The sequence below is a fragment of the Lontra canadensis genome, unplaced genomic scaffold, assembly GCF_010015895.1.
Source record: "Lontra canadensis isolate GAN:19392208 unplaced genomic scaffold, GSC_riverotter_1.0 scaffold18, whole genome shotgun sequence".
NCBI lineage: Eukaryota > Metazoa > Chordata > Mammalia > Carnivora > Mustelidae > Lontra > Lontra canadensis.
The window spans coordinates 22899576-22925433 of record NW_022631012.1 but is presented as its reverse complement, the minus strand read 5'-3'; the positions used below and the strand labels follow the sequence as shown (position 1 = coordinate 22925433).

At 38.3% G+C, this 25858-nt stretch overlaps 1 protein-coding gene across 7 annotated transcripts in view; it reads left to right on the top strand.

Moving 5' to 3' along the window:
• CUNH2orf88 (chromosome unknown C2orf88 homolog) overlaps nt 1-25605 on the top strand; it is a 60774-nt gene extending 35169 nt beyond the window's left edge. For 4 of the 7 annotated variants that reach the window (XM_032860234.1, XM_032860233.1, XM_032860235.1 and 1 more), the window contains one exon: nt 24831-25605. In XM_032860234.1, the coding sequence (XP_032716125.1) occupies nt 24994-25281 (288 nt within the window). In that variant the 5' untranslated portion in view covers nt 24831-24993 and the 3' untranslated portion in view covers nt 25282-25605. Of the gene's footprint in view, nt 1-3843; nt 3919-5368; nt 5388-6655; nt 6667-24830 lie in introns of those variants that run through there. The other 3 variants (XM_032860238.1, XM_032860237.1, XR_004382977.1) reach the window with 3 other exon arrangements.
• The last annotated feature ends 253 nt before the right edge of the window (nt 25606-25858 follow it).

The window sequence follows — 25858 nt, the reverse complement described above, 5'->3', positions numbered from 1 at the left end:
AAATGAGAAATAGTTTCACACACAAAAAAAATAATTTTACCAAACCCTCAAATCTCAAACAACTTTTCCCTTCCTCCTGTACATACAGTGTTAGGATTAATAAAAGGCAAACTTTACACTCCACATAGAACAGGCAGACACCAAAGTTTATATAGGTAGGGTAGAATGTAAGATTCTGGAATATTTAGGTAAACCACAGATGATAAATACTGAATTTATGGGAAATACAGGAGTTGTTCAGCTTTTTAGTATTCCAATTTGTAAATCTTGATGTTTTGGAACCACTGCCATGGGAGGCATCCACCATATCTCCTCACAAACTTGTGCTTGGTTCTGACCAATTCTGCATTAGTTTAACACTCTCATTTGACTTAGTTTGATGGCTTTTTTTTTTTTTTAACTTAGATGTATTATAGTCCCATTGAGTATTTTTACTTGCTAATCCAAGTACTAGCACTTGGATTGGTGGGTCCAGTGCTGTTCTTTCTTCACAAAGTAGTGAATCTCATATTAGCATTAAATCTGGGTTTGAAGAAACTAAAACATATTTCATCAAATTAGAAGTTTGATTTTTTTAAAAAGACATATTTCTGATAAAAAATAATGTGTATTTGAAAAAATTTGGGAGAGAAAAGCATAAAGAGGAAATGTAAATTATGTATAATCCCACCATCCAAAGATCAACTATGTTTATGTTTTCCTGTATTTAGCTCTATTCTTTTTAAATCATATAAATTTTAAAAACTAGAATCATACATGTATGTTTTTCTGCTTTTAAAAATCAGTTCTGAAGATTTGGATAAATCTTCTAATCTTTGTAAACTTTTCTATCATATTTTAGGAGGCAGATTGTAATATTTTCCATGTTTGGTATCTTTTTTTAGCTAATAATTGTACTTAAAAATTATATGATATTACAAGATAGGCTTTATAACAGTTTTGAAAATATTTTCAGTGAATAGAAATGTTGTAGGAAATTACTAGTTCAAATAACAAACATGTGAGTACAAAGCACATGTTTTTAAACAGCATTTTTGTTATTGAAAGTCAAAGTTTTTTGTTTTGTCATAAATAACCCATTTGACTAGTAGTATAAAAGCTTAACATATGAGTATATTTTCATGTTACTAAGTATTCTTTTTTTTTTTTCTTTTAAACCTCTGTTTACTATTTGGCTTTTTTTCCCGAATTTTATTTTATTTTTTCAGTGTTCTAAAATTCATTGTTTATGCACCACACCCAGTGGTGCAATACATCCCCTCTACAATACCCACCACCAGGCTCACCCCACCCCCCTCCCCCCCCTCCAAAACCCTCAGTTTGTTTCTCAGAGTCCACAGTCTCTCATGGTTTGTCTCCCCCTCCAATTTCCCCAACTAATTTTTCCTCTCCATCTCCCCATGTCCTCCATATTATTCTTTATGCTCCACAAGTAAGCGAAACCATATGATAATTGACTTTCTCTGCTTGACTTATTTCACTCAGCATAATCTCCTCCAGTCCAGACCATGTTGATACAAAAGTTGGGTGTTCATCCTTTCTGATGGAGGCATCATACTCCATCGTATATATGGACCACACCTTCTTTATCCATTCATCCGTTGAAGGGCATCCTAAGTATTCTTTTAAAAAGTATTTATCTGAGGCAGGGTGGGTTAGGGGGAGAACAAGAGAGAGAATCTTAAGCAGGTTCCACACCCAGTGCAGAGCCCAACATGGTGCTCAGTCTCACAACCCTGAAATCATGACTTGAGTGGAAATCAGGAGTCAGACACTTCACTGACTGAACTATCCAGGGACCCCAGAAGGTTATCATCTATTTGTTATGAACTACCCTAAAACTAGTTGGCTGAATATTACGGACATTAATTTCACAGTCTCTGTGGATCTGCGATTTGGGTGCAACTTAACCGAGTGCCTCTCCTTCAGGGCCTCTCACAGGTGTCAGCTGGGGCTGTGATCTTATCTGAAGGCTTATCTTGGGAACAATCCAGTTTTACACGCACTGTCACTGCCGTACAGAGGATTCCCTCATTTTCTTGACTCATGGGCCTCTCTGTAGGGCTTCTCACAACACAGAAGCTGACCTCTACCAGAGTAAGAGAAGAAGTGAAAGACAGAAGCCAGGTCTCTTTGAAATTTAATCTTGGAAATGACATCTCATCACTTTTGCTGTGCTCTATGGTTAGAAGTGACTCATTAGCCCTAAGAGATAGAGAATTAAACAAGGCATAGGAGGGAATTTCAGGAGGCAGAGATTACTGGGGGCCATTTAGAGGCTATCTACCACTATTATTTAATAGTTCCCTAATATTCCAGGACATAGACCTATAACAAATTTCATATCATTGTACATGTAGGTTATTTTCAATTCTTCTAATTATAACAAGACTACCATAAAAATTTTATATGTAAATTTTGGTTGGCAATTTTAATCATTTCTTTTAGATTTCTGAAAGTGGCATATTTGGGTTAGAGCTCACAACATTAATTGTTACGCTGCTCTTGAACCGGGTTACAGTACTGTCTGTGTTTGGGAGTGTTCTTTGCACCCTCTCCCCTTTAAGACAAGTCTTTTGAAGAATGGGTTTATACAATAAATTGTTCATTAATACATGGTTCATCTGATGTAGCACAGACCATGAAATCTGAAAGGCGGTGCGATACAGCAGTGAGACCCCTGAAGCCACCACAGTCAAAAGATGTGAGTTCCGGAACGGCAGTGCAGTTTGTCCCTCCTGCATTGTCATCAAGGCCACGTGCTTCCCCAGGCAGGATATTTGACTTGCTTACATACAGTTCTACAGCAATGCACTTTGTAAAATGTGGAAAAGCAATTCCTTTCTGTTGTGTAAAATCACAGTAAGACCCCAGGAAAGAGTAAAGGGGACCGGAAGTGTGGCAGGCTCCATAGACACAGAGATGAAAGGCGAGCTTGGCCGCTCAGTCAGTTGAGCATCCAGATCTTGATTTTGGCTCAGGGGTGATCCCAAGGTCTTCGGATAGGGCCCTGCATGAGGGTCTCTGCTCAGCAGGGAGTCTGCTTCTTTGTACCTCCCTCCGCCCACCCCTTTGCACCTCTCCTATGCTTGAAACTAAAATAATCTCAAAAAAAAAAAAAAAAGAGAGAAAGAAAGAAGGAAACCTCAAACGAAACAGAGATAGGTGGGTAATTTACTCTGGAAAGTTCTAGATGCTTGGCTGTAACTCACAGTCATATGTACTCTGTTGCTCTTTCTGTAAGTGCACGCGTGTGCCTTGTTTGATGGTTCTTCGCTTTGCTGCACTTTGTAGATGCTGCATTGTTTACGAATTGCAGGCTTGAGCAACCCTGTGTTGAGCTAGTCTATCTGCGCCGTTTTCCCAACAGCATTTGCTCACATCATGTCTCTTTCACATTTGGTAATTCTCACAATATTTTGAACTCATCATAATTTTTGGTTATGGTGATCTGTGCTCAGTGATTACAACTCGCTGAAAGCTCAGATGGTGGCTAGCAGTTTTTAACAAAGTATTTTTTTATTTAAGTTATGTACATTGGGTTTTTTTAGGCAGAAAGCAGTTGCATACTTAGTAAACTATAGTATACTATCAACATAACTCACATGTACAGGGAAACCAAAACATTCTTTGCACTTGCTTTATTGTGATATTTGTTTTAATAGTGGTCTGGAGTTGAACCTGCAGTATCTCTGAGGTATGCTTCTAAAGAAATTTCTTTCAAACATGTAGAGTTAAATTATTTAAATCAATTAACATTCACTGAGGCCTTTCATTATGCTATGCACGTAGAAGTGGGATGCAAAGATGAATAACAATGGCTTAGTACCCGTCTCCTTTTAGAAAGCACAGAAGTGCTGGGGCCATGTTCCCGCCTTCAAGAGTCCATCTGGCATGGGCACAGACTTGTAAATAAGGCAGAATGGGAAAGTACAGTGATGGAGATAACTATAGCATGGAAACCCAAGAGCCTGGTAGAGTAACATTAGGTGGTTTAATGGCCTTTATACAACAAGTGTACTTGAGACGGACACTCAGGAAAGGGTTAGTTTTTAAAAGGAAGAAATCTGTATGTAGTATGTAGAAAGGGTTAGTTTTTAAAAGGAAGAAATCTGAAGAATTCTCTGTACTAGGGAGAAGGGGGGAAACGAGAAAGCCTTTATAAAAAAGAAAGCATTCTATAAGTCAGTGTGAGGTCGGAGTCTATGTGATAACTGGCTTAGCATACAAGGAGGATTGGATCATGATTTTCTGATCGCAGTGAGTTTAGGACTGAACATTTAGTTTTGGTTTCACGTTGTGATTCAAGCTCAGATTCCTAGTTTCAGCTACAGGATCTAAAGACTAGTCCAGCTGTAACAAACCAAAGACCATACTTTGCCATTGCTACCGGGTTATTCATACCCCCACCCCACCTTTATTTAACAACAGTGGCTTAAGGAACTGGCTTCAGAATTTTGCAGAGCTTAGCTTAATTCATGCATCATGAGTGCAGCTGTGTCATTTAGGTAAGGCATGACATGACTGAGAAATGAGTTTAGTATATCAGGTTTAACAGTTTTATATTCTTAGTGGTGATCTAGATCACTTCTTCACCTAGTTTTCTTTCAGCCAATTGGTCAGAAGCTACTCTCCATTTTCCTACAAGGTAAACTTGCAGTACTGGAAGAATTACTGCAAAGCGAAGTTCAGTGCTCCCGGTCATAAATAGGGTTGGTTAGGTGAAGCCAGACATGCACCCAGAGTCAAACTCAGAAGGGCCAGGAGAAACACCTGTTCCTCTTCTCCACCTGCAGGACAGGGTAACAGATGAAGCACTGATATGTGCCTTCAGACTGTCACATGACTGTAGTGATTCAAAACTACAGTCATTATCAGCATTCTTAGATTATATTCTCTTTCCTTAATTATAATCTTAAAGTAGTAACTAAAGCTCTGAATGTAATGTGATACTATTAGTTCTAGGGGACAATCTAAGAAGGAAAGGAAGTGACCTTACTGAACATCTTGCATGCTCCCAGGCAACACTAGATGATGTCTGTGGAGAAGCTCAACTTGTGTGATGACGTTTGACCCAGGTTGCTACTCACAGACGAGGTCCTACCACACGGCTCTACTCAGGTTCATGAGAATCTCAGACATCAGCCTTTCACTTAACAGTATCGTTCTCCCTGCTCTCCACCGAGAACATTGGACCCTAAGTGTGACCTCGTGAAGAGCCATCCTGACACTGCCCTGCAGGCGAGGAGCCGCACACTGCGTGCGATCTATGTGCCCGAGGATGGAACCAGCCAGTCACTTCCAAAGACCATACCATAGCATTCTTTACGCAACGTTCACACCGGCCAAAATCATATTTACTATATTTCCAGCTTTTACTTCTTTGTGTGAGTAGTAGAGTTTATTCTGTTTGCCACTTGAACTGGTATCATATGATCCTGTTATCAGTTTAAAGTCCAAGTCACTGATTCTCAATATTACCAGGACAAAGACCTCTGTTCAAAGTCCAATTTTCATGGACTCCTTGTAAGAAAGAGGTCTTTCTTATAAGGACAAAAAGGACAAATAATGACAAATACTATTAGGAACTCCATTATTTTTTAATGAATTCTTATGGTTTTTAATGAATTAGCATTTATTAATTGCATCTGCATTAAAATTAGAAAAATATTATATATATGCATAAGGCTTCTTAAAGAGTATCATTTTTTAATGATATAGATATTTGCATTACTTCAGGGCTAGGGTTCATTTTAAATCATAACTTGAGATATAAAACATCTTAGAAATCTGCTTAGAGGCTTAGAATATGATACAAAGCAGGACCACAGTAGCAACCACTTCTGTTAATCTAGTATTTAAGATAGGCTTTCAGGGACTTACACGCTTACTCCTTTCCAGAGCGTATTTTAGAAGTTAGTTTTTGGCTAGAGCTTTGTGTTTGGACCTAACTTATATTCAAGTTATGGCTTTTTTGACACCTTCCCTGGCACATTCCCAAGGAGTTCACTCACCAGGCTCAATTTGATGACACTGCATTCAGGATGGACACCATAGTGCTGAAGCGAGCGGCACAGAGTGACGGGCTGCAGTAACATAAATCTTCTGTTTGAAGGATCCAACAGAAGACCCAGTAGTGGCCAGACCTAGTCCTAAGGAAAGTGCCAGAACTGTGGCCTGACACACGCCCTATACTTAGTGCTTTGGGGCTCCTAAGTAACATTGAGGGAACCAAGTAAAAAGAGCTTTCTTTCATTTATGTATGCCTGTGGGGTGTGTGTGTGTGTGTGTGTTTGTTTTTTTTTAAATCATTTTTTAAATTTATTTTCAGCATAACAGTATTCATTGTTTTTGTACCACACCCAGTGCTCCATGCAATCTGTGCCCTCTCTAATACCCACCACCTGTTTCCCCCAACCTCCCACCCCCCACCACCTCTTCAAACCCTTCAGATTGTTTTTCAGAGTCCATAGTCTCTCATTGTTCATGTGTTTGTGTGTTTTGGGATTTGGGGGGTAAAGTGGACGGTGTGGTGGGGGGGAAAGGCATCCTCACATTTTATTTAGCTGCCAGAGGCATGAACAAAAAAAGTCACATCACCTTAAGGCAAGGATAAATAAATTAAGGACCTTCTCTGGAAATCTATACTACTTATAGCCTGAGAAAGTTATCATCTTGTTCTTACTATATTTTGTTCAGTAAGTTTGGAAGCACTTATAGACATTGGTCCTGAACATATCATAGGCACTCATTAAATACTGGCTGGGTGATTAAGGAATGTTCTCACAGCTTTTTTTTTTTTTTTTAAGATTTTTTTTTAAGTTGCTCAGCATCTTTTTATATTAACACATAATGTATTATTTACTTCAGGGGTACAGGTCTGTGAATCATGGTTCTTACACAATTCACAGCACTCACCATAGCATATACCCTCCCTGATGTCCATAACCCAGCCACCCTATCCTTCCCCCCAATCCCCCAGGACCCTCACTTTGTTTCCTGAGATTAAGAGTCTCTATGGTTTGTCTCCCTCCCCAGTCCCATCTTATTTCATTTTTTCCCTCCCTATCCCCCACGAACCCTTGTCGTGCCACTCAAATTCCTCATATCAGAGATATATGATATCGTCTTTCTCTGATTGACTTATTTCACTTAGAATAATACCCTCTAGTTCCATCTACATCGTTGCAAAACAGCAGTATTTCAGGGTGTTTGACGGCTGCATAGTATTCCATTGTGTGTGTGTGTGTGTATGTGTGTATGTATATATATATATACATATATATATATATGTATATATATATGTATATCTATACATACCACATCTTTATCCATTCATCTGTTGATGGGCATTTAGGTTCTTTCCATAGTTTGGCTATTATGGACATTGCTGCTATAAACATTTGGGTGCACATGCCCCTTCAGATCACTACATCTGTATCTTTAGGATAAATATCCAGTAGTGTGATTGCTGGATCATAAGGTAGCTCTATTTTCAACTTTTTGAGGAACCTCCATACTGTTTTCCAGAGTTGCCACACCAGCTTGCATTCCCACCAAGAGTTTAGGAGGGTTCCCCTTTCTCTGTGTCATTGCCAGCATCTTTCGTTTCCTGACTTGTTAATTTTAGCCATTCTGACTGGTGTGAGGTGGTATCTCACTGTGATTTTGATTTGTATTTCCCTGATGCCGAGTAATGTGGAGCAATTTTTCATGTGTCTGTTGGCCATCTGGTTGTCGTCTTTGCAGAAATGTCTGTTCATGTCCTCTGCCCATTTCTTGATTGGATTATTTGTTCTTTGGGTGTTGAGTTTCATAAGTTCTTTACAGATTTTGGATACTAGCCCTTTATCTGATACATTGTTTGCAAATATCCTCTCCCACTCTGTCAGTTGTCTTTGGTTTTGTTGAATTTTTCCTTTGCTGTGCAGAAGTTTTTGATCTTGATAAAGTCCCAATAGTTCATTTTTGCCCTTGCTTCCTTTGCCTTTGGTGATGTTTCTAGGAAGAATTTGCTGGGGCTGAGGTCAAAGAGGTTGCTGCCTGTGTTCTCCTCAAGGATTTTGAAGGATTTCTTTCTCACATTGAGGTCCTTCATCCGTTTTGACTCTATTTGTGTGTGTGGTATAAGGAAATGGTCTAGTTTCATTTTTCTGCATGTGGCTGTCCAATTTTCCCAACACCATTTGTTGAAGAGACTGTCTTTTTTCCATTGGACATTGTTTCCTGCTTTGTCAAAGATTAGTTGACCATAGAGATGAGGGTCTATTTCTGGGCTCTCTATTCTGTTCCATTGATCTATGTGTCTGTTTTTGTGCCAGTACCATGCTGTCTTGATGATGACAGCTTTGTAATAGAGCTTGAAGTCTGGAATTGTGATGCAACCCACTTTGGTTTTCTTTTTCAACATTCCTCTGGCTATTCGAAGTCTTTTCTGGTTCCATATAAATTTTAGGAATACTTGTTCTATTTCTCTGAAAAAAAACCCTGAGGGTGTTTTGATAGGGATTGTGTTATATTTGTAGATTGCTTTAAGTACCAAAGACATTTTCACAATATTTGTTCTTCCAATCCATGAGCATGGAACATTTTTCCAATTCTTTATGTCTTCCTCAGTTTCTTTCGTGAGTATGTTAACATTTTCTGAGTACAGATTCTTTGCCTCTTCAGTTAGGTTTATTCCTAGGTATCTTATGGTTTTGGGTGCAGTTGTAAATGGGATTGACTCCTTGATTTCTCCTTCTTCTGTCTTGCTGTTGGTGTATAAAAATGCAACTGATTTCTGTGCATAGATTTTATATCCTGATACTTTACTGAATTCCTGTATAAGTTCTAGCAGTTTTGGAGTGGAGTCTTTTGGGTTTTCCACATAAAGTATCATACCATCTGCAGAGAGAGCGATTTTGACTTCTTCTTTGCAATTTGGATGCCTTTTATTTCCATTTGTTGCCTGATTGCTGAGGCTAGGGCTTCTAGTAGGATGTTGAATAGCAGTGGTGATAGTGGACAGCCCTGCTGTGTTCCTGACCTTAGGGGAAAAGCTCTCAGTTTTTCCCCACTGAGAATGATATTTGCTGTGGGTTTCTCATAGATGTCTTTGATGATATTGAGGTATGTACCCTGTGAAGAGTTTTGATCAGGAAGGGATGCTGTACTTTGTCAGGTGCTTTTTCAGCATCTATTGAGAGTATCATATGGTTCTTATTCTTTCTTTTATTAATGTATTGTATCACATTGATTGATTTGCGGATGTTGAGCCAACCTTGCTGCCCTGGAATAAATCCCACTTGGTTGTGGAGAATAATCCTTTTAATGTACTGTTGGATACTATTGGCTAGTATTTTGGTGAGAATTTTTGCATCCATGTTCATCAAGGATATTGACCTGTAATTCTCCTTTTTGATGGGGTCTTGTCTGGTTTTGGGATCGAGATAATGCTGGCCTCATAAAATGAGTTTGGAAGTTTTCCTTCCATTACTATTTTTTTTGGAACATTTTCAGTACAGGTATTAATTCTTCTTTAAATGTTTGGTAAAATTCCCCTGGGAAGCTGTCTGGCCCTGGGTATTTTTTGTTGCCAGGTATTTGATGACCGCTTCCATCTCCTTAATGGTTATGGGTCTGTTCAGGTTTTCTATTTCTTCCAGGTTCAGTTGTGGTAGTTTATATGTCTCTAGGAATGCATCCATTTCTTCCAGATTGTCAAATTTGCTGGTGTATAGTTGTTCATAATATGTTCTTATAATTGTTTGTACTTCTTTGGTGTTGGTTGTGATCTCTCTTCTTTCACTCATGGTTTTATTAATTTTGGTCATTTCTCTTTTCTTTTTGATAAGTCTGGCTAGGGGTTTATCAATCTTATTAATTCTTTCAGAGAACCAGCTCCTAGTTTTGTTGATTTGTTCTATTGTTCTTTTGGTTTCTATTTCATTGATTTCCGCTCTGATCTTTATTATTTCTCTTTTCCTGCTGGGTTTGGCTTTCTTTGCTGTTCTTTCTCCAGCTCCTATAGGTTGTGTACTTCAGACCTTTCTTGTTTCTTGAGAAAGGCTTGTATTGTTATATGCTTTCTTCTTAGGACAGCCTTTGCTGTGTCCCAAAGATTTTGAACAGTTGTGTTTTCATCTTCATTTGTTTCCATGAATTTTTTTAAATTCTTCTTTAATTTCCTCATTAACACATTCATTCACTAGTAGGATGCTCTTTAGCCTACATGTATTTGAGTTTTTTCCAAATTTCCTCTTGTGGTTGAGTTCCAGTTTCAAAGCATTGTGGTCTGAAAATGTGCAGGGAATGATCCCAATCTTTTGGTACCAGTTGAGACCTGATTTGAGACCCAGGATGTGATCTATTCTGGAAAATGTTCCATGTGCATTAGAGAAGAATGTGTATTCTGTTGCTTTGGGATGGAATGTTATAAATATGTCTGTGATGTCCATCTGGTCCAGTGTGTCATTTAAAGCCTTTATTTCCTTGTTGATCTTTTGCTTGGATGACCTATCCATTTCAGTGAGGGTGGTGTTAAAGTCCCCTACTATTATTGTATTATTGTTGATGTGTTTCTTTGATTTTGTTATTAACTGGTTTATATAGTTAGCTGCTTCCCTGTTAGGGGCATAGATATTTAAAATGTTAGATCTTGTTGGACAGACCCTTCAAGTATGATATAGTGTCCTTCCTTATCTCTTATTATAGTCTTTGGCTTAAAATCTAATTGATCTGATATAAGGATTGCCACCTCAGCTTTCTTTTGATGTCCATTAGCATGGTAAATTGTTTTTCCACCCCTCACTTTAAATCTGGAGGTGACTTTGGGTCTAAAATGAATTTCTTGCAGATAGCATATTGATGGGTCTTTTTTTTTTTTTTTAAATCCATTGCAATACCCTGTGTCTTTTAATTGGGGTATTTAGCCCATTTACATTCAGGGTAACTATTGAAAGATATGAATTTAGTGCCATTGTATTGCCTGTAAGGTGACTGTTACTGTATATTGTCTCTGTTCCTTTCTGGTCTGTTACTTTTAGGCTCTCTCTTTGCTTAGAGGACCCTTTCAATATTTCCTGTAGGGCTGGTTTGGTGTTTTACAAATTCTTTTAGTTTTTGTTTGTCCTGGAAGATTTTTATCTCTCCTTCTATTTTCGATAACAGCCTAGCTGGATATAGTATTCTTGGCTGCATAGTTTTCTTGTTTAGTGCTTGATTTTGAGGGGGGTTCTCTGTGCCTCCCGGATTTTGATGCCTTTTCCCTTCACCAAATTAGGGAAATTCTCTGCTATAATTTGCTCCTTTATACCTTCTGTATCCACCCCGTTTTTCTTCTGAGATCTCAATTATTCTAATATTGTTTCATCTTATGGTATCAGTTATCTCTAGAATTCTCCCCCATGGTTCAGTAGTTGTCTCTTTTTCTCAGCTTCTTTATTCTCCATCATTTGGTCTTCTATATCACTAATTCTCTGTTCTGCATCATTTATCCTAGCAGTAAGAGCCTCCATTTGTTATTGCACCTCATTAATAGCTTTTTTAATTTCAGCTTAGATTTTAGTTCTTTTATTTCTCCAGAAAGGGATTCTCTAGTATCTTCCATGCTTTCTTTGAGCCCAGCTAGCATCTTGATAATCATTTCTCTGAACTCTAGTTCTGACATATTACTAATGTCTGTATTGATTAGGTCCCTAGCCTCTTGTTCTGCCTCTTTTTTTTTTGCTTGTTTTGTTTTGTTTTTGTTTTTTTTTGAGGTGAGTTTTTCTGCCTAGTCATTTTATCCAGATAAGAATAGATGAATGAGAGGACTAAATACTAAAGGGTAGCAATGACCCAGAAAAATATACTGTAACCAAATCAGAAGAGACCCAAAACTGGGGAGAAGAAAGGAGGGAAAAAAAGAAAACAAACAAACACACACACACACACACACACACACACACACACACACGTGTGTGTGTGTGTGTGTGTTTATGGGTGTGTGTGTGTGTGTGTGTGTATTACACTGGTGAATAGAACAGAGCCACACACTTTATTTTGGGTGTATTTTGGTCTAGTAGAAGAAACTGCCTCTCAAAATTTTAAAGAAAGAAAAACATACATACAAAAATAAGGGTAAACACGATGAAGGGATGAAATATGACTGTAAGGATGAAAATTTTAAAAGATTCTAAGAAAAAGAATTGATAATATAAGAAGTTGTTTGAAAAAATAAAAACAAAGAAAAGAATGATCACGCTGGAGACTACAATAAAGCCATGCATAGATTTAGGGTATATTTTGATTTATTAGAAGAAAGTATATCCCAAAATTTTAAAGAAAGAAAAACCTATATGTCTACAAAAAATATGGTCAAATACAATGAAGGGATAGAATATGACTATAACAATGAAAATTTTAAAAGATTTTTTTAAAGGTATTGATAAAATAGTTAAAAAACATTAAAATAGAAAAGAGGAAAAATATAAAAATAGAATTAAAAAAAACTAAAAATAATTTAACTTTGAAAGACTGAAGAATCATGGGAAATAAAAGCCATGAATTCTATGTGGTATATACCCATAGCTTTGAAGTTTTCCATTGCTCATTGATCTGTGAACCTGGTCTTGGCTGGATGTTCTTGTTGATTATCTCTGGGAGGGGCCTGTTACAGTGATTCTCAAATGTCTTTGCCCGAGGCAGAATTGCACTGCCCTTGCCAGGGACCAGGCTAAGTGATCCGCTCAGTTTTGGTCTTGGGAGCTTTTGTTCCCTGAATACTTTCCATACAGCTTTGGAGGACAGGAATGAAGATGGCAGCCTCCCAATCTCTGACCTAGAGGAACCAAGAGCTTGGGACCCCACTCCTCAGTGCACCCTCAGAGAAAAGCAGTTAATCACTCCTTCTTCCCTGGTCTCCGGCTGCACCTCATGTTCACCCAGCCTGTGACCAAGCATTTCTATTTCTGGCACATGGCCCCATTTGGAGTCTCTAAACCCAGCAGATTCCTGCAGCATGCTCCCACGCTTCTCCTCCTGGGGAAGGAAGGTGAGTCTCCCAGATCTGCCACTTGGGTCCCTGCTCAAAGAGTAGTGGCCCAACTGTGCCAGGGATCACAGTTTATGGCAACTCTGAGCTGAGAGCCCACTCCTCTGCTCAGTCTCTGCAACCGGCTTCCCCACTCTGATACGTGGGAGCTCTGCCACACTCAAGCAACTCGGTCATTCTGTCACCACAAAGGACCTGAGACCACTGTCCCCGAGAGGGCTCCAACCCCCGCTTCACCTCTGGAGCAATGTCCCTTAGTGGAGCAGACTTCTAAAAGTTCCAATTTTGTGCTCTGCTGTTCCACCGCTTGCGGGGAGCTGGCCCCTCCTCCCGCTGTCTCTTTTCCCATAGGTCAGCTCAGATTCACTTCTCCGCATGTCCTGCCTTCTGGAAATTGGTCGCTTTTCTGTTCCTAAAATTGCTCCATTTCTTCTTTTTGATCTCCTGTTGGGTTTGTAGGTGTTCAGGATGGTTCGGTAAGTATCTAGCTGAACTCCTGGGACCTGATGATATTTAAGTCTCCTACTCCTCCACCATCTTGCTCCCAGTCATTTAAAAAAAATTTTATTCATTTATTTGCTTATTTGTTTGCTCATTTATACTTAAAGAGTTTGTGCACAACTGTGGGGAGGGGCAGAAGGAGAGATATCTCAAGCAGACTCTGCACTGAGTGGAGACAGGGGACTGCATCTTACGACCCTGAGATCATAACCTGAGTCAAAATCAAGAGTCCGATGCTTAACCACCCAGACGCCCATATTGGCAGTTATTATTATTTTTTTAAAGATTTTATTTGACAGAGAAAATGTGTGTGTGCTTAAGTGGGGGAGGGGCAGAGGCAGAGAAGCAGGCTGCCCACTGAGCAGGAAGCCACACGCAAGACTAATCCCAGGACCCTGAGATCATGTCCCAAGCCAAAGCAGACACTTAACCAACTGAGCCACCCAGGCGCCCCACTCTTTGTGTATGTTAAGATTATAAAGTATAAAAGAAATGGATTTTCAGTATTTTTATTGAAGTATGATTAACATACAATGTTATATCAGTTTCAGGTGTACAACATATTCAGTAATTCTACACATTACTCAGTGCTTATCATAACTGTAGATTGATGTGTATATTAAGTGTATATTAACGACTACATCTCCTATGCTGTACTTTTCATCTCCATGACTTATCATTGGAAGTCTGTACCTTTTTTTTTTTTTTAATTTGTTTGACAGGCAGAGATCACAAGTAGGTGGAGAGGCAGGCAGAGAGAGAGGAGGAAGCAGGCTCCCTGCCGAGCAGAGAGCCTGATGTGGGCCTTGATTCCAGGACCCTGGGATCATGACCTGAGCCAAAGGCAGAGGCTCAGGTGCTCAGGTGGCCACTGAGCCACTCAGGCACCCGTGAAGTCTGTACCTCTTAATGCCCTTTATTGTTTCACCCATCCTCCCTTCATCTTTCCTCAGGCAACCACCAATTTGTTCTTTGATTTTCGGAGTCTGTTTTTTGTTTCTTTGTTCATTTGTTTTTAAGTTTCACATATAAGTGACATCATACAGTACTTACCCTTCTCTGACTTATTTCACTTAACATATACCCTCTAGGTCTACCCACGTTGTTGCAAATGCCAAGATCTCATTTCTCTTTATGGCTGAATAGTATTCCATTGTGTCTGTGTGTGTACACATACGTCACATCATCTTTTTCCATTCATCTACTGATGGACTTGGGTTGCTTCCATATCTTGGTTGTTGTAAATACTGCTGCAGTAACATAGGGGTGCATATATCTTTCCCAATTAGTGTTTCCATATCCTTTGGCTAAATTACTGGATCATGTGATATTTCTATTTTTAACTTTTTAGAAACTGTCATGTTGTTTTCCACAGTGGTTGCACCAGTTTGCATTCCCAACAGCACACAGGGGTTCCTCTTTCTCCACATCTTCACCAACATTTATTATTTATTTTTTTATATTAGCCATTCTGAGAGGTATATGGTGATATCTCATGGTTTCAATATGCATTTCTCTGATGATTAATGATGTTGAGCATCATTTCATGTGTCTGTTGGCCATGTGTAGGTCTTCTTTGAAAAAAATGTCTCTTCAGGTCATCTGCCCATTTTTAAAGTCATATTGTTTGTGTTGGGTCATAGAAGTTCTTTATATATTTTGGATGTTAGCCCCTTTTCAGATATATCATTTGCAAAATCTTCACCCGTTCAGTAGGTTGCCTTTGCATTTTGCTGTGCAAAAGCGTTTTATTCTGATATAGTCCCAATAGTTTAGTTTTGCTTTTGTTTCCCTTGTCTGAGGAGACCTACCTAAAAAATGTTTCTACAGCTGATGTCAAAGAGATTACTGCAAGGATGCCTGGGTGGTGCAGGGGTTAAGTGTCTAGTCAACCCCTGTGTTGGGTTCTGTGCTCAGCACAGAGTCTGCTTAAGATTCTCTCTCCCTTTGCACCTCCTCCTCACTCTCTCTCTCCCTCTCTAAAAATAAATAAATCTTTAAAAAAAAAAAGATTACTGCCTATGTTTTCTTCTAGGAGTTTTAGGTTTATAGGTCTCACATTTAGATCTTTAATCTATTTTGGGTTTATTTCTGTATAGGGTGTGAGAAAGTGGTACACTTTCATTCTTTTGCGTGTAGCTGTCCAGTTTCCCCATTGCGTATTCTTGCCTCCTTTGTCATAGATTAACTGGCCAAATAGTATGGGTTTATTTCTTGGCTCAGTTTTGAAAATTGTATTTTTAAGACATTTTACATTTCAGTAGTCATCCAGTTAAAATGATAAGAGCTAAAATTCTTTGTTTAATATCCAGCATTTATTGTATTATGCCTTCAGCTGATAGTCATAGTAACTTCCCAACCAGACAGATGAATGACATAGTCTTAAAATTAACTTATGACAGCTGATCCCATATGCTATCCTAAGAAAGTTAATTGTATGATCTGCTAAACTACTGACTTGTATTAATAACACTGTTGAAATTTTCTGTTGTGACTCAACTAACTTATTAAAATAGGGAGATGAAAATCATACAAGACTTATTCTTTAATTATAATTGTGTTTTAAGATGTCCATCAAGTATTTGAATAGCTACTATAAACGTTAGTAGCAAAAATTTTTTGGTTTTGGCTCTGACTTTCCTTTAAGGATCATACTTCCTTACTCATGATGAACCTCAGGAGACTTGTGGGATAGAAGCGGCAGAACTAAAATCCGATTAAGCAAAATGTAGGGCAGTTTACCAAAGCCATTCTATATGGGCAGCTGCATCTTCTCTGAGGATGTGATGAGCAATTCGATTAGTTATTGATCAGCTGATTACCCAATGACATGAATATATCATTTTACCCAAGACAGGACCTGAAAGCCAGAGTTGACAGCTAGTCCTAGGGTGGTGGTCTGTTTGGGAAACTGGGAAGCTCTGGGCCATAATGTCCTTGCTCATGGAGACCAGGCCAAGGACTGGGTCAATGAGCAAAGCAATAAGATCCTGGAAAGGAAGCAGGTTGGTCTTTTATTGGCAAGAATCCACTTCAGGGGCACCTGGGTGGCTCAGTCGTTAAGCGTCTGCCTTAGGCTCAGTTCATGATTCCAGGGTCCTGGGATTGATCCCCGCATCGGGCTCCCTTCTCTCTGGAAAGCCTGCTTCTCCCTCTCCTACTCCCCACCTTGTATTCCCTTTCTCGCTGTCTCTCTCTCTGTCAAATAAATAAATCTTAAAAAAAAAAAAAAAGAATCCACTTCAAAACTAGTTCTGTAATTCAAGTTTTGAATATAATTCAATGAAGTTCTATAAATTCAAGAGGATATTTAATACTTAAAAACAGAAGCTATGACTGGATAAGGTATTGTTGGAGCAACTGTTAATCCAAGAGGAGACTGAATTAGGGATGGAAGTTCCATGATTAGTTGCCATGTGACCTCTCTGAGTCAGTTTCCTCTGCAAGGGGATATAATGCCTGTTTGCCATTTCATCTATGAGTTGGGAAGAAGGAGATGGTAAACATAATTAGTAAATTGCAGTGAAGAGCAACTACAGAACAGCAGTCTTCTAATATTGACAGAAGCACTACGGCTAAACTAGCTGAAAGTTAGGACATAAATATCTTACCAAGTACTTTGAGGTCCTACAGACCATTAAGAGATGTGCTCAAACTAGTAATATTCTGTCCCTTACTACACTCTTTAATCTAGTTCTTTTGGTAAAGTTATATATCCCTCTCCCCACTCCACCCCTTTAGCTACTACTTCAGGAACAATACTGTTAAGAAAAAAGGCCTGCACATTTCCAAATTGATTTCTCTTTTATTGACATTATTCCAACCCAAAGCACTCCCCAAGTTCCCAAAGGAAGTAAGAACTGGATAAAGCCCTTGAACTGGCAATGGTGTGTAGAAGGTGGCTTCTTGCTCTTCTGTAGGTGATAAATATGACCACTCAGTTTGGGCTAATTCAGGCCAGGATAAGAACAAAGGAAACCACGTGCCTAGCATAGGAATCATACATGGGCTAGTCTGTGCTTTGGACGCTGCCCCACCACTTTAAGAGCTAGAATTTTAGGCTGATTCAAGCAGGCAGCCCTTTTCAGGTATAAATATATCAGTCTGCTGGATTTAGGTCTCCCAGGATATTCTCAAAAACTGTTACATATATTTTATTGAAGTAAAAATTGGAGTAAAATAACAGAGTACAATCTAACAAATTCTGACAAGTGCAAATATCCATGTAATCAACACTCTAATCAAGATGTACATTCCCATTACTCAGAAAATTCTTTCATGCCTCCTTCCAAGCAGCCCTTACCCAAAGAGATCACTTATGGCGTCCATTCATGGGATTAATATTCCATTCTTAAAATTCATAGAAATATGATGATCAGCCTTTTGTATCTGGCTCAACATATTTCTGAGACTCACCCATATTGTTGTATTCTTTTTTACTGTCAACTAGTATTCCATTTCATGGAGATCCCAAATTTGCTTAACCATTAAGCCCACAGATGGACATTTCAGTTTTTTTCAGCTTTGACTGCTGTGAATAAAGCTTCAGTGGACGTTATTATGCAAATGCTTTTTTTTTTTTTTTTTTTTTTTTTTTTTTTTGCTGACATCTTTCAATCTGTCTTAAATGAATACCTAGAAATATATGTGCATCATTTTGGGGAGCAGTGACACCTTAAAAATATTGTCTTTGATATCATAAGCACTTCATTTCTATTTAGATTTTCTCAGTAACAATTTGTATTATTCATACAAATACACAAATACACAATATACAATGTAGTTCTTTCATCTATTTTGTTACATTTATCCCTGTTTATACTTTTCACCCAATTGTAAGTGGCATTAATTTCATCTTTCAATTATTCACTAAGTATAAAGGGTTGATTTTTGTATATCAGTTTTAGATCTTAAGACTTTGCTAAAATATTCTAATTTTTTGTACATATACATAATCCTTAGGATTTTCTACATACACAATCATGACATCGCAAATAAAGGCAATTTCCTTTCTCTTCCTGATAGTCTTTGGATTTCTTCCCTCCCCCTAATGCAACATTAACAGCAATCATGAGAATGAACATTGCTGACTTGTTCCTATCATAGAAAAATTATTGGTCTTTTACCATTAAAGATAACATTAGTTTGAGGAAATTCCTATTGCTAGTTTGCTGAGAATTCTTATCATGAATGGTGCTAATGGTATTACCAGATGTTTTTTCTGCATTTATTGTTAGCATTATCTAGCTATGGTAATCTTTTTTATGTTAATATATATTTCTTGACTTTTGAATGGTACATTCTTTCTTGCATTCCTGGTATAAATCCCACTTGGTCATGATGTAGTAACCATTTTATATAGGAAGTCAGTTTGCCATTTTAAAAAAAAAATGATCTATGTCTATGTTCCTGAGGATTACTGGCTTGTAGAGTTGTCCCCCCCCCCCCCATTTCAAGTGTCTTAGCTTCTGGTGACAGTGTAATCCTGACACGACACAGAATAAATTTAGGTGTTTTCTCTGTTTTCTGAAGAGCTTAAGACTAGTATTCTTTCCTGGAGTGTTTGAAAGAATTTAGAGCTCTAGCTAGCAACTTGGGACTGGAGGTTTCTTTTTTGGAAAGATTTAAATTACAAATCCAATTTCTTTAATTGACAAAGGGCTAAATGATAAAGACTATTTTCTTTTGTGCTAGTTTTGGTCATTTGGTATTGATAAAAAGTTCATGTATTCCCATGTTGGTCTCGTACATAGCATCTGTACTAATGTCTCTTTTCTTACATACATCTTGGCAATGTGTGTCCTATCATTTTTCTTGATCAGACTAGAGACTTACCTATTTTATTAAATCTTTTTAAAAACTAGCATTGGTTCCATTGCTTTTCTCCATGTTTGCCCTTTTTGCTTTCATGGACTTCTGTTCTTATCCATTTTATTTCCTTCTACTTACTTTGGGTTTACTTTTCTTTTTCTAGCTTATGGTAAAAGCTTAGATCATGGGTTTAGACTAAACCTTTTTGCTACAAGCATTTGAAATCCCATTAATTTCCCTCTAAGTTTTTGTGGTGCATTTCAAAAATTTTGTTATGTTATGGTTTCTATTTAGTTGAAAACATTTTAATTTCCTTATAATTTCTTCTGTGTCCCATGGTTTATTCAGAAATGTGATAGTTTTCAAGTACTGGGGGGCTTTTCTGTTTTTTTTTTTTTTTTTTATTGCCACTTATTTCTAATTTAACTCTAACGGTTGGAAGATAAAGCTTTCAAGGTTTTGACATTTTTTGAGACCACCATGTAGTTTTTAATCCTAATGTTGTTCAAAACTTGAATTCCTTGTTTTTTCCTTTGGATAGTCTATCAGTTACTGAGAGCAATGTTCATTTCTCCCTTGAGTTCTCTACTTTCAAACTCTGTTAATAGTTACATATACATTTATGACTGTCATGTCTTCCTCATTGACACATACAATATGCCTCTGTATATCTGGTAATCCCCCTGGTCTTGAAGTCTACTTTGTCTGAATGTCAGTAGTATTTTTTATGCTTCCCTATTTGCCAGGTGTATCCGTTCTAACCCCCTTGCTTGCAACCTTTATAAAAGGACCTCTCTTACAGGTAACATATATAGTTGGATTTTTAAAAGACCTTATTTTTTAGAGCAGTTTTAGGGTCACAGCAAAATTGAGCAGGCAATAGAGAGCCCCTGCATCCCCACCCTCAACACATATAGCCTCACCTACTATCAATATCACACTCCAGAACGGTACATTTGTTACATTAACATGCCATCACTCCAAGTCCATAGTTACATTAAGATTCACTCTTTGTTATACTTTCTATGGATTTTGACAAATGTATAATGGTAGGTATCCACCGTTGTAGTATCATATGGAGTAGTCCACTGCCCTACAAATGCTCTGTGTTTCACCTATTCAACCCTCCCTCCTCTCTCACCCCTGGCAACCACCAGTGGACTTTTTACTATTGCTTTGTTTTACCCTTTCCAAAATATCAGAGAGTTGGAAAGATTGGCTTAACTTAGTAATAAGCACTTAAGCTTCCTCCTTTCCTTTCCATGGCTTATTAACTCACTTCTTTTTAGCCCCTAATAATATTCCATTGCCTGGATATACCCCTGTTTATCCATTCACCTGAAGGACATTTTGGATGCTTCCAACTTTTGGCAATTAAGAACAAAACTACTATAAACATCCATATGTTGACTTTGGTGTGGACACAATTTTTCAATTCATTTGAGTAAATAACAAGGAGTGTGACTACTGGTTCATATGGTAAGATTAGGTTTAGTTTGGTAAGAAACTCCACTCTTACTTCCAAAGTGGCTGTACTATTTTGCATTCTCCCCAGCAATGAATGAGTTCCTGTTGTTCCCCATCCTTGTATTTGATGTCATCAGTGTTTGAATTTTCACTGTTTCCACAAGTTATAATAGTATCTCAGTGTTTTAATTTGTTCCCTAAGGTAGAATGTTGAATATCTTTTCATATGTTTATTTGACATCTGCATGTCTTCTTTGGTGAGGCATCTGTTTAAATCTGTTGCCCATTTTTAAATCAGGTTAAGTTTTAAGAGTTCTTTGTACGTTGTAGGTAATTTGTAAATATCTTCTCTCAGTCTGTAGCTTTTTGTTGTCTTGACAGTGTCTTCCATGAAGCCAAAGTTTTTAACATGATGAAGACAAAGTTTTTAACAGTGTCTTCTGTGAAGCCAAGTTTTTAAACAATTCTCAATTATTTCATGGATTATGCCTTTTGGTATTGTTATCTCAAAGGTGATTGCCAAGTGCAAGGTCCTCTAGATTTATCTAGATTTAACTCCTAAATGCTATCTTCTAGGAGTCTTATAGTTTCATGTTTTACACTTAGGTCTGATCCATTTCGCGTTCATTTTTGTGAAGGGTATAGGTTTGTGTCTAGGTTTTTTTAACATGAGGCTACACAGCTGTTTCAGCACATGTTAAAAAGACTCTTTGTTCCACTGTATCACCTTTGCTCCTTTGTCAAAGATCTGTTGACTATGTTTGTGTGGCTTGAATTTTACTTTTTAAGTAGCTTGCCTTTAAGCTGAAATTTTTAGTCCATTTCCTTCTAAATTTTTGATATGTAAAGACTTAAGTCAGTCACTTTACTGTTTTCTAATTGTCCCATTTTCTTCTTTCTTTGTATATTCTTCATTTCCCGTTGTTCTCTGGGTTCAATGTGTCTAAATCCTTACTGTTCTTAAGACATACTTTATCTTTTCCCCATTTTTCAGATTGGACAGATCTATAGATGTATATTCATTAATCCTTAAGTATTCAATAGCTCATACAAATGAGTTTCATTTTAGTTCTTGAGTTTACTTTTTTCTTTACGCTTTCCATTGCTGAGATTCTCTACTTGTTCAGTCTTTATGATCATTTTTCCTTTATGTCCTTGAACATAAGCAGCTCTATAGTTCTATTTAGTTAACTACCAAATGATGGGTCATTTTGGGGTCTATTTCTAGTAACTTTTTTCTTGGACATGGGGCATTTTCCTGCTTTGCATACCAAGTAGTTTTTTATTCTAGGATGGACATTATGGATAGGAGTCTGGATTATGTCATCTTCCTTTAAATGGTATTGTTTTATTCTTTGTTTGAACTTAGTCCAATATGGCCTATGGCTAGCTAGCCTGTTTTTGTGAGGTTTTATTGGAACACAGACACTGCCTACTTGTTTACATATTGTCTAGGGTTTTGTTTTGTTTTGGAAAGTGAGTGTGTATGCGCAAATTGGGAGAAAGGCAGAAGAAGAAAGAATCTCTTAAGCAGGCTCTATGTCATGCAGAGCCCAAACAAGGGCTTGACCTCACAACCCTGAGATCATGATCTTAGCTGAAATCAAGAGTCAGACACTTAACTGACTGACCATCCAGGCACCCCTGTATGGCTACTTCTGCACTACAACAGCAGAACTGCAGAGTTGTGATATAGACCATACGGCTTACAAACCTAAATTCTGTGCTACCTAGCCCTTTAAGAAAGTTTGTCAACCCTGCTCTAGGATTCACACCTGCCTCCTAAGGCTTCTGTGAGGTTTCTCCACCGAGGTTCTACAGCACTGACGTATGATAAATCTTGCAAATCCTCTTCCTGTATGTGCACGTATTAAGTCCTCAGACAGGTGATCTTGAAGAGACCCCATCAAATGAAAGACCCCATTTCTGCCTCTCCCCACAGCTCCCTCGTCTCTTGAAATTTCATCTACCTTCAGGATTCCAACCTCTTCAACTCAGCAGGACTGCCACTCTGCTCGAGCCCAACCTCCCTGAGATAATGCTCAAAGATGTTTCCAGGCAGGATGCTGAACTGTGGAGTTTAACATTCTGTGTTTCCCTTCTCTTGAGGATCACAGTCCTCTGCTGTTGTTCAGATATATTTTGTCCAGGTTTAAAGTCATTTTGGTGAGGGTAAATCTGGTACTACTTTGAAAGCTGCTTTTGCAAAACCAAAGATCCTAGAAAACAGAATATCATGTTGACTCTACTCATTGTTTAAAAAAAAAAAAAAAAGATTTTGAGAGAGAAAAAAAAAGTGCGTGGAGGGGCAGAGGGAGAAGCAGCCTCCCCACAAAGCAGGTAGCCCCATGTGGGATTTGATCCTAGGCCTCTGGGATCATGACCTGAGCCGAAAGGAGACTTTAAATGACTGAGCCAACCAGCTGGCTTACTCACTGCCTTTTATTAGACATTTACTGAATAATCATTTTCAGGTTAACTATGTACAATTCTCTTAACCATTCCTCATAGTACAAAACAGATACTGTGTAAGCCATTATACCTTGGTGATGTACAATCAGGACAGTTCCTGTCTTAAAGGAGTTGTCTAGTAAACCAAGCATTAGACACATCTCTTGCTCCATTTTTGAAATACATCTTTGGCAAGGTATATGAAACTAAGGGTAATTAAAAGGAGAGGACTATATTTCTTCCACTTCCCAACCATATGTCCTTATAACGGGTAGTCGTATGGGAGAACTTGGGTAGATTTTATAGAAATCTAAATATTGTCAAATAGCAAAAGTCCCCTTTTCTGGACTTATTATAAACGACTTAAAAACTACCATGCATTTAAATCTTTTTTTTTTCTTCCAAATTTAGGATCTATATTAAAGCAACAATTTTCCAATCATTAGTAATACAGTCAAGAGATTAATTCAAGAAATACTCAAAAGGAAAAAAAAAAAAAATCTCTCCACCCCATGATCTGTTGACCTTTGTGCTACCTTTTATATATTTAGTTCTATACCTTATTACGTGTATATTTACTAAAAGCAGACATTGTTTAATAAAAATAATGTCCTTTAGATCAGTAGTTTTGTTTCAGAAGTAAGTCAACTGAGTTTGATTTTATCAACTTTTCCAGAGCTCCGTCGTTTTGGTCCATAGTGTTGCAGAGACTTTGCCTGTGCTTTCTCATGGCTAGACTCCCTCCAGCGAAGTTGCTTTGTACTTAGCTACCCGGAGGTCCTATGTTAAGAGATGTTCATTCAGTAACAGCAGCCAGTTGCGAAGCACATCATGAACCCTGCAGCCTACTTTCTGGCCAGACATCAAACAAGAGTGAGACATTTTAGGGAGGAAACCTTTAACCTACTTTAATCTGAACTTTTCCTGTAGTTTCATAGGGAACATCTAGAGGTGGCTTTGCCACATCTAACTTGTGTTGCCTCAAGGCTGTTATTCTGTCTCTTTAGTTGTAAACATCTAACCAGGGGACAGAGCCAGACTCTTATAACAGCCCAAGAACGTGTAGGCTCACGAGGTTTGAGGCAGGAGCAAATGTTTTATATGCTTGTTTCCTTCAACAGGACAGATCAGAGGCGGCAAACATTTTCTATAAAGGGCCAGATAGTGATTATTTCAGGAATTTCAGGACACATGGTCTCCATCGAAACCACTCATCTCTGCAACGCAGCATGAAATTAGCCAGAGCCAACATACAAACAGCATGGCTGTGTTCTAATAAACTCAATTTAGAAAAACAGGCAGCTAGTATTTGAGCCAAAGGCTAGTTTGCTGAACCCTGGTATACATAAATAAATCTAGGCTAGCAAAAGTTAAACTTTTAGATTTATAAAATTTTCCAGACCTTGAAAAAATATTTTCCTATTTTGTAAATTGCCAACTTTACTGAGTTTTCTTTCTATTGATAAGATAAAGCTATTCTTACCTCACAAGTGGCCAAAGTGGTAAAGGGACAGTCTCTACATGCTACCTAATTACACAGTATTTTGCAATTGGTAGCTTCAAAATGAAACTTTTCTTTTCACAGATAAACACTACAGGTGAAGACTGGCAAGAACAAACACTGATTTCTGAAGTGCCTGGAAAGGAAAAGCTCTGGTCAGTTTCACGTGGACAAGCCCAGTGTTTTCCAGAGATGCTGCTGAAGTAGTCTTCGCTACTGCTTCTCTTCACTCAGCGCTCTAAATAACATGGGCTGCATGAAATCAAAGCAAACTTTCCCATTTCCGACCACATTTGAGAGTGAGAAGCAACATGCAAGTGAAGAAAGCTTTATGCCTGAAGAGCGATTTCTACCGAGGATGCCCGCTCCAGTTAATGCTGACGAGGAAGTGAAGGAACCACGAGGGCCTGAAACTGTGGTCTTCGAGTTTGCACACCGCCTGTCGCAGGAAATCCTCAGTGACGCCCTGCAGCAGTGGGCGGGCAACAACATGAAGTACGAGGACATCCCGTACATTGAGAGTGAGGGGCCCTGACGCCGTAGGACGCTGAGGATAACTTTCTAGAATTGTGGAGGAAGTTGGTGCTAGTTTAAATACATGAAATAATAGCAAAAACTGGTGTGAATAAATACAAATCACTCCATCAGGATGGAGGAAAAAAAAGTCCATGATAGTATCAAGAGTATACAGGAGTACCTAACATGACACGTGATAAACACTTTTATGTTAACAGCAAATTCTTGCTGCTTGGTCTTGGGTTGGAGTCATTTTAAAGGGCTAAGCACAGGGCCCGCACCACAGTAGTCAGCTGTGTGCCGTACCACTTCCTTCCTGAGCACTAGTAGTAGCACCAAAGAAATCAAATGGTTATTTTAAAGACGCTCCTTTTAAAATAACTATTTGTTAATTTACACACACAAACAAGTTATGAAAAGGATTTTTCAGATGTCTTGGCAAAGAACTTGCACTTAAGCCATGGTAAATACTAGCGGGTCTTTGTCAAAGCCATTTATGTCAAGGATCCCTACAGTAGAAAGCACCCCCTGTAGAAGTCCACCTTGAAACCTGTCCTTAACCACCTTCAACCTCAGGTCCTTAACTAACCATAGCT